The 12,937-nt window shown below is 46.0% G+C and overlaps 1 protein-coding gene across 1 annotated transcript; it reads right to left on the bottom strand.

The window, feature by feature from the left end:
* Positions 1 to 2,941: 2,941 nt before the first annotated feature.
* Positions 2,942 to 6,933, bottom strand: HTR1B (5-hydroxytryptamine receptor 1B). The gene has a single exon (XM_010972833.3). The coding sequence runs from the start codon at positions 6,931 to 6,933 to the stop codon at positions 5,761 to 5,763; it is 1,173 nt and encodes a 390-aa protein (XP_010971135.1). The 3' UTR covers positions 2,942 to 5,760.
* Positions 6,934 to 12,937: the final 6,004 nt, after the last annotated feature.

Genomic DNA, 12,937 nt, shown 5'->3' with positions numbered 1-12,937 from the left:
TCTCAATTTGTTATCTCAACATGGGATGACCAGCCGGAGGCCAGTGTGTGGAATGTTCCCACAGAGTCTGGAAGGATGTGAGTCATGCCTTCGTGCATCCCTGAAACAAGCCACGTGTAGATTCTTTTAAGCATTTGCCATAAATGGCTCCCTATATCACCATCTGTTCGCTGTAGAACCGGAAATATTATAAGACCATTCTTGTTATATAGATTTCCAGTTTGCAGTTGTGAAATGATTTCCTCCTGCCTTTTGAAATATGTGCAAATAAGTCAGAAGAAATGGGCATTTTCTTTTACAAGCTGTGCTCAGGATGGTGTTAAGACAATCTCTTGGTCGGCTGACCCACCTCCAGGGACTGGCTCTCTCTCAGAGAGCACTGCAAATCCTAGGATAACAGTAGGATGTGGATGCTGACTTTGAAAGTCGGACTGAACTGAAGCCGTGTGAAATGGCACAGAGAATACTCCCCACTGGGAACAGTGAAAGGCTATGGAGTAACAGTTCAGGAGAGGACAAAGATATAACCTCATTTGTTCTCTCATTATATGTGATCCATTTTCTGACACAGAAATTTATTTTTATGATACATAAGATTGTACTCACATTTGTATATGATTTTTTTTTAAAGTAAATGCTAAATTACACAGATTTGAAAGCCTGCCTTCTGGGAAAAACTGACATATCAGTACAGCTTACTTCTGTGAAAAAAAAACTCACTTTAAATGGTAAATGGCAGCGTTCTACCTCTGAACCATGGATATATTAACTTCAAGGCAGTGAAATTTTGAAAAGAAAAACACAGTGATGGGAAAAATCATGATGAAAAGTAGGTTTAATAACTAGCTCCCTTTGTTTTGAATATAAAGTTCTTGTATTCTCATCTCTGACTGTACCCAGTGCTGCATTAATCGAAGGTCACAATGTTTTAAAATACTAAGATTTTATTCCAGGACAAGAGATGTATAAGAAAATAACTAAGTTTGCAAATATGAAGAGAAACTTTAATTTTAGGAATCCTGTGCCTGAATTTGCAGTTCTGAAAAAGCTGCTAGTTTATTTTTTTTAATTTTGGGGGGGTAATTAGGTTTATTAATTAATTAATTAATTAATTAATTAATTAATTAATTATTACTTTTAATGGAGATACTAGGGATTGAACCTAGGACTTTGTGCATGCTAAGCACTGCACTCTACCACTGAGCTACCTTCCCCGAGAAAGCTGCTATTTTAAATAAATGATAAACTCCTTCTCCCTTGGTGCACGAATCTTCGTTTTCGCTCAGCCTGGAGAAGTTAATGCAGTTCGCAGTGTCCAGGAGTCAGAGATTGCACGTGGTGAGCATCGCGCCCTTTGCACAACTCAGGGGCGCTCTGCCCCCTGGTGGACAGTTCCAGGACCGGCTTTGAGAAAAGGTGCAGCAGCTTCACTTTCCACAACTTTCTCCTACCAGCCTCTTCCTGTCTGAAAACTCCACTAAGGGCCTCACGTTGGAAGCTTACGCCCATTCATTTAGATCAGCCACCTCCTTTGATATAATATAACAACCCTGGGTTACATAAGCAGCCCTCCACAGCTAAAGAACCATTTTAGAGTTAACACATTATCGTTGGTTATTATGGCTGTGCACAGGTAAGAAAAAAACAAAGAAGTAGAAAATAAGACACTGAGGAAAGATATTGATGTGGTGAAGAACTTTGGACTCTGGGAAGACAGCTGGACATCTCTACACAAGGGAGAGAAAAATGAGAGGATGCTACAGGAAATGAAATATTTGGCAATTTCCTCTTGGCCACTAGAGCCACTGCAAACCATCTCTCCTGTTCCCTTTTGGCCTCTCAGCTACGTGTCTCCAGCCCAGGGGGGAAAGGTGAGAGGCTCCAAGCCTCAGTCGCTTCCAGTTTAGCCATGTTTCTCCCATTCTGGCTAGTTTGGTCTTCCCTGGTCCAGCCTCTCTCAAATAGCCCTGTGTCTCTCTGCTACAGGTGCCCTGCCTCCACACAGAAGGCAATGATGAAATAATAGCTGGAGAGGAGGTACCATCTGCAAGAGACAAAAAGTGTCAGGTATCTTGATAAGTGCTTTACATGTATGGGTTTCAAGCCTTTGCAACAAATTGCAAGTAGGCTGCATGTGAGAAGGACCACAGTGATAACATGTTCTGTTTGCAGTTCAAACCTAGGACTTTCTGATTCCAAAAGCCATTTTTCTGTCTACCTCTCCAGTGATCAGATAGGTCAGTCTCTTCCTCTTAGGTGTCCCCCAAGCATGCTTCTAAGTCACCTCCTCCTTTTTCTTTTTCTATATGTCAAGCACCATCTAGTGCCTTGGAATCTCATGACCCTGCCCAGGGACCAAACACTCCCTCTAAGAATGCTGATCTGGAAAACTCTTGTAATAGTGGAACTGACTTACCCTCTCTTTGCAGAGTGTGTCTAATTCTTTTTTTATGTATTTTATTTTTCCAGGGAGGTACTGAGGATTGAACACAGGACCTAAGCATGTGCTTTACCCCTGAGCTATACTCTCCATACTAGTTCGTTCTAAATTCTTCCTACAGATATAAACTAAAACCCCCAAACTGTGGCAGTACATGGCAGTATCATTTATCAGTTGTTCTCTCTTGAAGGCTCCAACTCCTAAACGCAACCCAGAATCCAATGAGTCAATCTTTCCATAATAGTAGAATTACTACTCAGTGCTTTTTAGAACACAGAAAAAGGACTTTTATTTCATTATTTTCCTAAATTTCATTTTCAGTTACACATTTTTTTGAAAGGTGGAAAACCAAAGGCAATTTTCAGTCACAGCAATGCCGTCATATACACATAATCTGAGATTTTGCTGCTTGAGTGAATTACAGTCCACTCAGGGTTTCCTGGTTAAAGAGAAAACTAAGATAACAGAGAGGAAAAGTGAAGAACATTGTTCTGTAGGAAATTTGTTGAACTCAATAACAATTTATTCATAGATGCAGTGTCCTTTTTTTTTTTAAAGGAAACTCTAAAATTCCTAGAAACACAAGACAATCAGTATTTTGGGATGAGCATACATTCATATATTTGTGTGAAAATTTGTGCAATTAAGCAATGTGGAAAATGTTATTTGTTACCACAGCCGATGAAAATATATTTTCATTTCTATATAAGTTAAATATTTCCATCTCCCATATAATGTTCTGCAAAAAAGCCAGATGTCTAGTTCATGAAACAGACAAAGTTACAGGCAGCAGTAACTGAAAAGGAGCTTAACAGTCTTAGCTACACAGCCCTGGGATGAAGAAAACACTTTGCATAATCATGTGCAAGGCTGGATGAGGATTCTAGATCTCTTATAACTACAAGGGTTTGCAAGCTTCTACTTCACACAGTATGCCCCAGATTCAGTCAATTCAGCCAAAGAGTCAAGCAAAAATTCAGGTAGGTGATCTATAAGTGGCAAACGACCCGTTTGACTAAATTGACCTCGTTTTGTTGCTAGAAGGACAGTATTCATTGCACGTGCCCTATAAAGAAATCATCTGTAAGTGGCTATTGGTTTTAATTAATTTTTCCCCCTCAGGCTCCTAGAAGTTTGCTTAACTGCTTTTCAGGCTCAAGAAAATACAGCTGTGTAAACAAGCGACAAACATATTAATAACATAAAAACAAATACTGTGCTTTATGCACAGTTCTCTCCATAGTAAGCTAGATTTCTCCATAGGAGAAATGTCACAAAAAACAAAGAGACGTGGGGATACAGCAGAAAGAACAGGATTGTCTAATGCCTAAAATGTTATCTTACTCCAGTGACAGGTGCCAGTGTTGATCACCAGTCTCATTTTTACTTAGTTTATGTGTGAAACTTTGAATAGTGTATTTCCAAGTGTCATCATGCCAGAGAAAAGGTCCGCACAGCAGGGAAGCAGTGCACTTCAGCTCAATGCATCTACTGTCTGACAGTCTGGACTGGGGAGCTTCAAGCAGAGAGTGAATCCATTTTACAAAAACAACTTGCTTCTGCAGACAAAAGGTACCAACTGCAGAAAGCTCTCTAAAGAACGGAGTGTGAATCTTCTTTGGCATAAAAAATGTTCCACAAACACATTCATTTTCTGTGCAAATGAGCCTTCAGGACTACCCCCATTTTATTTAGAGAATGCATTTTTCATCTTTTAGTGTGTAATCTTGTCCTGTATTGGGGAGTCAGAGTGAATTTCAAATAACAACTACGTATTATTGAAATTTGAAAAAAGACAAATTTAAAAGATTATTGATATTATATTCATTGAGGTGTCAGGTCAGTGCCAAATTTCCAAGGTTCAAAAGCTGGTTAGTTTCCTGGTTGCCTAGTAAGTCTGAGGTTTGATTCCATGGGTTTCAAGGAACAGGCTCAATTTTAGCTTCTCTAAGCTTTTCTAAAATCCTTGCAGGTCATTTTCTAGTATTTTTGTTCCTACTCAAACTTCAATAGCAAGGGAAAAGAAACAAGTTTTCATCTTTAATGTAGTTTTTAGGGGCTTTAACTACATTTTGAAGATTTTTGGAGAAAGGAGCTAGTTCTCTTGGTTACTTGATATGTTAGCACACAAAGGAATTACAGATGGTAAGGAGAGTGCAAATGACTATTAGAAAAAAAGTCTCATGCATTTAAGATTTTTTACAAGTCAAAATATACATCCTCCTATTGCCACCCATTCCTTAATTGTACAAGAACCATTCCTAGCTCATGTCTCCTTTATATCTCACTGAAGAGGATTAGGATTAAAGATACTTTTCTTGCAGAAGAGCTTATATATCTAATACTCATCAGTGTAATCAGTGGCATTAATAAGAAATATAGCAGCAGCTTGGGCTGAGTCACCCATCATATCCTCCATGTATGGGGATTTAAATGTGTAAAATGACAGGTACATGAAATTTGGAGGAAAAATAAAGCAATCTGCAGACTTTGGCACTAGCACACATAATGTTTTGTTTGAGTTATTAGGAATGTTGTTTGACAGTCACTGAATAAGAATTTAAAAATGATAAATCTGCAGAAAACAAACAATCAGAGGTGTTGGTGTTCAGTTGAATGCTCCCCACCTCCCATTTCCACCCACCCACCCTATAGAATTTCTATTATAATAAAAATAGAGATCTTAACATCAGAACTTTGCTGTTAACTCGTCAAGGTTTCTCCGTGCCATTCAAGCCACCCATAGGGTTTGAAGCACCAAATCCACAAGTTTCTCCACCCAAGTTCAGATAAACAAAAACTGAATGAAGACTGAAGGATGCCAAAGGAACTATTATTAGATGAAGCTGTAACACAAAGTTCTCCCCATAACACAGGGCATTAGTGTCTAGTTCAAGCACTGCCAGGCTGCATGTGGATCTGTCTCAGACAGGCTTCAAACAGCAACTACAAGTACCTCTGATTCTAGAGGGCATCATCCCTGATACCAAGGCAGGGCAGGCATCCCTTTTCCATCATCAATTTTTTAAAGTCGCAACTTCTCCTTGCGATTGTCTGCCTCGGGGTCAGTGCTGAACCTGGGGTTCGAGGGGAGGAAGTGAGCCTCCTCCAGAGCCTGGAAGCTCTATCCTTCGTTTGAACAGTTTTTTAGGGGCTCTCTCTCAGGGCTGTCCTGGCTTCTCAGGATCCAATGCCCTTGCTCAGAAGAGAAAGCTTCACTCCGACCTAGTAACAGTGAAAGAAGAGTCGACCTACCTGTGTAACTAGATACAACATGATTCCCCAAAGGCCGCTTAGGCGACCGCACTGCAATTGACCAGTCAACTTGTGCACTTAAAGCGTATCAGTTTATGGAACGCTTGTTTGAAGTCCTCGTTGGACATGGTATAGATGATGGGGTTGATGAGGGAGTTAAGATAGCCCAGCCACGTGAAGAAGTCAAAGATGGCCAGGTGGAACCAGCAGGCGTCCTTGCAGATAGGCATCACCAGGGAGATGATGAAGAAGGGCAGCCAACACACAATAAACGCTCCCAAAATGATCCCCAGGGTCTTGGTGGCTTTGCGCTCTCTAGCGGCCATGAGTTTTTTCTTCTCCAAAAGGGCGTCGGAGACTCGTACTTTGACTTGGTTCACGTACACAGGAGACCCGGATTCGCTGGGTAAGTCTGGAGCCCGCGAGTTAGTGGAGGTGACCGAAGACGTGGACCCGGGGGAGTCGGTTATCAGCTGGGCTCGGGTCAGACGCTTGCCGGTGCTGTTGGGGGTCTGTTTCAAAATTCGAGAGCGGGCTTCCACATAGATGCGGCCATAGAGGGCGATGAGGAGCAGGGTGGGGAAGTAGAAAGCGCCCACCGTGGAGTAGACAGTGTAGAGGATGTGGTCGGTGTTCACCACGCAGTCCGACACCTCCTCCTCGGCTTTGGCCTGACGCCAGAAGAAGGGCGGCAGCGAGATGGAGATGGAGAAGACCCACACCAGCGCGATCATGACCGCCGCCCTCTTGGGAGTCCTTTTAGCTGAGTACTCCACGGCGTCCGTGATGGCCCAGTAGCGGTCCAAGGCGATGACGCAGAGGTGCAAGATGGAAGCTGTGCAACAGGTGATGTCCGACGACAGCCAGAAGTCGCAGACCACCTGGCCCAGAGTCCAGCGGCCCGTGACTGTGTACATGGTGCTGATGGGCATCACCAGGATGGATACGAGCAGATCGGTGACCGCCAGGGAGGCGATCAGGTAGTTGGCAGGGGTGTGTAGCTTCCGCGTCCGGTACACGGTAGCAATCACAAACGCGTTGGAGAGCGTGGTGGCCAAGGTGATGAGTGCAAGAAGCATGACCAATACTACTTTCCAGGGCAGGGCGATGGAGTCCTGGTAAATGTAGCCCTCGGCGCTGCAGTTGTGGGAGGGAGCAGCGGAGAGGTTGGCTTGAGGAAGCCCAGCCTGGGAGCTCGCCGACAGCGGCGGGGCGCACGGAGCGCCTGTTCCCACCATGTCTCTCCTCGCCCCGGCTCCGGAGCGCAGCTCTCAGGCATGGAGCGGAGGAGGAAGAGGGCGGAAAGACCGCGGAGGGGATCACAGTCTTGCCTTCCCCGCCCACGGTGGCTAGTCAGTTCCGTGGGTTCCTCAATTACATCTCCACCCAGATTCCCAGCCGAAACTAGAGGTCAAGGGCGCGGCAGCCAAGGCTGGCAGGCGCGTCCCCTGCACTTCCAATGCGCCCGGCGCTACCGCCGCATCTCTGGCTGCTCCTCTCTATGCCCCGTCTCAGCCCTGGGTTTACTAAGAACTGGTCCACAGAGCTCCGCTTAGCTCCAGCTCCCACCTGGACGTCTAGTGGAGAAGGGCGTTGTTTTGTCTGAGGAGGGAGCGTCCACCAGGTGGGATCTCTTACCCCAAGTGCTCGGGGCTAAGCGTCTCCTAACCCGGGCGCTCCTGGATCTGCAGACTCGGCCCGCAGTAGTTTCCTAGCTGTCGAGACCAAAGCTTGCAGGCCAGCGAGAAGTCCCGGTCTTGCATTCCCGCCCTTCTCCCCAGGCTGGGGCAGTTTCCTGCGGCGGCAGAGGCCGCCAGAGCTGGGTGGGGTGAAATCTGGGAGCCGCGCCGCGCAGCGCCGCGCCGCGCCGCGCCTCCCGCCGGAGCTCTGCCCTCCCTTCTTTTCAGGCGCTGGCCACTCCGGCGTGCTGCCCCGCGGAGATGGGGCCGCAAGAGGAGGGGCTCGGAGACTGGGTCTGCGGCTGCTCGCACCGCGCCGCCGACACCTCGGTCCCACGGGCACCGCTCGTAGCCAAGCCGCTGGGCGCACCGGTCTGGGGGACCTGGCGCGGCTCGCAGGGTAGGGGCAGGTGTCTGGGGGAGCTGGAGGGACGCGGCGGACGCCAGTCCGGGAGGAGCATGTGAGTGGCAGGGCGCATGGGCTCCTTTTATAGAGCCCAGGTCCGGTCTGCCTGAGCCGTGCAACTCGTGCCGCACGGCGAGTGCGGACGCCCGCTCCCCATCACCTTCGCTTTTTCTCTCTCTCTCCCTCCCTCCTATCCTCCCGCCCGATTCCCTTCCCCGCCAAGGAAGCTCCCGCCGGGTCCTATCGCCCCCTTTCCCACTTTCTATCCCCTGGCCCGTCTCCCAGTCTTAACACCCTGGCGCCGCAGTTCTGGCCGGAATGGGGATGAGGGCGTCCTGTCCTTGCCTCAGTCTTCTTCCGAGCTTGCTGCACGCCCCTCCCTCAGCTGCGGGCCCAGGCACAGCCCCACTAGAGTCATTATTACGTCCGTATAGGCTCCTAGCCAGGCCCCCTCCTGCCCCCAGCAGGCCAGGCCAGAGTTCGGTGGAACCAGCCGGAGTCTCTGACTTCCACGCTGTGGAGTTTTATCCAGCCCTGCAGGCCACACCCAAGTTAAAAGGAGGCGCCAGTAATATAGCCTTAGAAGGAAATGGCCAATACCGCATTTTATACTTCGGGCTTCAAGTCATACTTAATTCTTGGTACCATACAAACTAATTTTTCATATCTGTTTTTAGGAATCTGAGCTTTCTATTTAATCCCTCCCCTTTAACTGTGAGTCAACAGAAAAGAAAAAAAGAAAAGAAAACTGTCTGCAAAAATGTAAAAGTATCACAAACAGAAGCACACTGTTTGTGAAATCAAACCGTCCTCTCCATCCTCCCTCTCCAGCCGCACCGCAGTTCAGTGCCTCTGGAAAACAGTTCGCAGTGAGCACGGCTCCCTCCCACAGCCCACCTGGAAAGCAGGTCATCAGAATTTAATAGCGGGGTGTGGGGGGGAACCCGGGGTCTGGGACCCCAACCATCAGCGCCATCCACGCGTCTCTTTGGTCTTCAACAAATCCATTCGGATAGTGGTATCAACCATATGTGGCGCCAAGCAACAACAGAACCTAGGTCCCACGGCCCCGGAGCAGGTGCTCTGTACCCAGTTCCTCCTCCAACCTTAACAGAAACACATGCAGAATAGAAGTACAAATAGGAGAACATTTAAAGAGAAGCACGGGGAAGGGACACCGTATTTTCAGCCATGAGAGAGAAGCTATCGTAACTGCCAGCTCCAAGCGCCTAGCTCAGTGTTTGGCAGCTAGAATGCATTCAATAAAAACGACCTTACATTTGAACTTATCCTGGTAAGTGTAAGCATGTTCTAAAGAGAACTATTCATTTTGCAGCCGGAGATTATCTGGGCCATCCGTTCAGTTTAGAAGAGTCATTGAGATCCTTTGAAAGAAGAGTTTTTACCCTAGGTGACAGAACTCTACTCCAAGTTCCCTTAATTCCCGCCGTCTCTAAGCCAGCCAGATGGGTAAAAATCGAGTGCCTGCTCTATGCCGGGCATTCTTCTAGGCACCTGGTGTATAAAGGCCAGTGAGGTAGATCCAGACACAGTTTTCAAGCAGAAGTAGCAGACAGGAAATAGCCACGTGAACAAGTGAAGAATTAACATAATTTCATACAGCGTTAAGTACTATGAAGAAAATAAAACATATTAATATGTTTGGAGTGAAGGTACTTCTTAACTAGGTGTTAACTCTCCACAGATGTCCTCTGGCTGCGGTCTGGGCTGCAGCAGGCAAGCTGGGTGTAAAGGCGCAATCTTCTCTTTCCTCTCCTCCCATCTCTAGCGCCCAGCGCTGCTCGGGTAACCTTAAGCCTCGTTTGCACGGCATTTTAATGGTCCTGCCCACCTTTCCACCCCACCCACCCACAACAGACCCCAACAAGTTGTAATTATTTTGCAAACTGCAACGTTCTCTTAGTAACCGCAGCAAAGGAAAGCAAACAGACAAGTCTAAACCACTAGGTGGGGGCGTTGGTCAGGATGGAGCAAGTGTGAGTGGTTGCGGGGGGCGGGGCAAGGGGGCGGTGCCAAGAAAGTATTTTCCTGCTACCTTACGCGAGCAGGACAAGGTTTGAGAGATCTGTTGAAGGGATGCGAGGAGGAAGACAAAAAGGAGGAAGCAAAGAGCAGCTGCAAGCAGCCTTTCCTTTTTCAATGTAATTGCTCCTCCTCTGGTTGGATTTGGCTTTAGCGATGTGGAGGACCTGTGGCTTTCTCCAGCCACGCTTTCGCTGCTTCTCGGAGTCCCGGATCCTGGCTGGGATCTGCCACCCCTGGGAGGAGTTTGATTTTTTTCCCATTTTGGTTAAGAACAGCGTGAACAAACCCAGCTATCATACAGATGAAATTGTATTGGGCAGAGTTGAGTGAAGAACCTCGTTTCCTTAACTTGCCTCCCTCATTTCACTCTCTCTTTTTTTTCTTTGCACTTTCAAACATATAAAATATAGATATTTGCACCTGGGCACATGTTTGTGAAACACTCCAGAGACCAAGGAATCTTTAAAGTCACCTATGCCTCGGTCGCCCCGGCGGAGGAAGTGCCCATGGCCGCTCCGCAGTCCCCAGCCATGCTAGTTAAATTCCCTGCAAGTTTGCGGGGAAATTCTGCAGACACACTCAGCAGAGGGGCATGGAGAGAATGCAGATCAGGTACCAGGGCGTAGCAGAGGTTAGTTGAGTGGAATTGAGGTTCTGCTCCGCCACCAGGCACTGAAACAGCCAGTTCACGTTCCCCACTTGTCAGCTCCACCCGGATCGACTTTCAACAGAAGCTGAGGACGTGGAGGATAACGCTGAGCCTCGGCGGAGCCGGTGATCACACACCAAGCCTGACACCATGGTGAGCTGTGAGATGCGGAGGGACCAGAGAAGAATCGCCCCTCAAGAGAGACCTTGCTTCTGCTGCAAGGAATTGGTGCTATTGCAGCGAAATGCGAGGCGCAGTCCTTCAGGTTTGCAGCGCAGCACTAAGCAGACCTAACGCTGTGGAGAGAAGCCCCTCCACCCCGCGCAGCTGCAACAGAGATCCCGAAGAACTTGCTGCAGCGCAATTCTGGCTTGACTGGAAGCCAGCCAGCCCTCTGGTCTGGGGCGCTTGAGTCGTGCTTGCAACATCCCTAGTCTTCCCAGCATTTCCCAGAAAGTCACTCAACTCCAGGGCACAGGCGCAAAGAAAGTACTTGTGAATTTATCTTTGAGTTGCAGAAATGAGAGAGCTGGACCACTCAACGCTCTAGTCACTTTGCTCCTTCAAGAAAGGAAAATGCAACTTCACACCCTCCAGCTCCACCACTTGAAACATCTACAAGTGGTCCCTGACTACAAAATGTGAGGACCTGGCAAGCTACTTAATCTTGCAAATCCTGCTTCCTCAATCTACAGCCACTGTTTTTGGTTTGCTTGTTTGGACTGGAAAACAAAACAAAACAAAACAAAAAACCTCCCACCCAGGAAATGAGCAGCAGAAGACCAGGAGCTCTGTACAACATATTCATTCGTGGTGACAGTACATTTCCAGGTTCCTCTTACATTTCCTCCAGAATACTGGTAGTCATGAAAGTACAAGTCATACTTGTATCTTGCTTAAAATTATGGAAATGTTCAGATAAATGAACATATAATTCATATATATACATATTTATACACATCCATATATATGGATGTATACACACAATTTTTGCAGACAACTTCTAGGGGTTACCAGACTTTCTTGGGTTCAGATCCCTCTCCATATTTCTGACCCAACATTGGGCCTTTGCCTTGGTATCTGTGTCATGGTATTTATATGTTTTGTGCTTGATGAGGAATTTTTAAGCCTTTGGATGCTTTAGTCTCTAAGTGCTAAGCTGACATAAATTAATCCTTGAGAATTAGTAATTCTGCTATGTGTTTTATATATGAACACAAATACTGTGTAAGCTGCATCCATATGTAAAGATGAATGCAGACTAAATAAACTTAGAGCACACACACACACACACACATAATTTAGACACGTTCTAACTCATGTGTCTATAGTAACATCCTCTTTGCTACTTTGGACAGATACCCACAACAGATATATTACTGCTGGTTCAGAACTAACCCAGTTCCAACTAGAAGAACCAGCTCCCCACTTAGATCTCAATCACATATTACCTGGCTGAAGACCTAGGTCTTAGAAGAAAATTTCTAACCTAAAGCTTAAAGTAATGTAAGTGAAGTTGCATTGGGGGAGAAGGACATTGAATTTTGGGGGGACAATGTGTTTTGATAATAATAAGAAATCATACCAGTCAGAATGGCCATCATTAAAAAGTCCACAAATGATAAATGCTGAAGAGGGTGTGGAGCAAAGGGAACCCTCCTACACTGCTGGTGGGAATGTAAACTAGTGCAGCCACTATGGAGGACAGTATAGCGATTCCTTAAAGCACTGAGAATAGACTTACCCTATGATCCAGCAATTCCAGTCTTGGGTGTATATCCAGATGGAACTCTAATTTGAAAAGACACATGCACCCCAATGTTCATAGCAGCACCATTTACAATAGCCAAGACATGGAAGCAACCTAAATGTCTATTGACAGGTAATTGGATAAAGAAGTTGTGATATATATGTATAATGGAATACTACTCAGCCATAAAAAGAATAAAATAATACCATTTGCAGCAACATGGATGGACACGGAGATTATTAAACTAAGTGAAGTAAGCGAGAAAGAGAAAGAAAAATACCACATGATATCACTTATATGTGGAATCTTAAAAAAAATGACATAAATAAGCTTATTTGTGAAAAATGGCACAAAACAGAAACAGACTCACAGATGTAGAAAACAAAGTTATGGTTACCAGGAGGAAAAGGGGAGGGTGGAGGGGTAAATTGAGAATTTTGGATTTGCAGATACTAACTCCTATATATAAAATAGAAAAACAACTGAGAATTAGAGAATTTTTAGAAATTCTGCCAATGCCAGACAGCTAGTGATAAAACTAGTCTTTAAATCCCAGTCTAATTTCAAGGACTACCTCTTTCCCAATAATCTACACAGACTTAGCCACGCAACTCAGCCCTGACAACCCTTTAAAACATCCTGCCTGTGCCTTTATTTCATCCCACCTGAGAGGTGGCATCAGTGTACACAGCTAGTTAAATCTTCAGAATAA

This window comes from Camelus bactrianus, chromosome 8 (assembly GCF_048773025.1).
Source record: "Camelus bactrianus isolate YW-2024 breed Bactrian camel chromosome 8, ASM4877302v1, whole genome shotgun sequence".
Taxonomy (NCBI): Eukaryota; Metazoa; Chordata; class Mammalia; order Artiodactyla; family Camelidae; genus Camelus; species Camelus bactrianus.
This window is presented reverse-complemented; position numbering and strand designations above follow the sequence as displayed.

Bases quoted from the DNA above. Each gene is read 5' to 3' on its own strand.
- HTR1B (XM_010972833.3), bottom strand. From the start codon at position 6,933: ATGGTGGGAACAGGCGCTCCGTGCGCCCCGCCGCTGTCGGCGAGCTCC.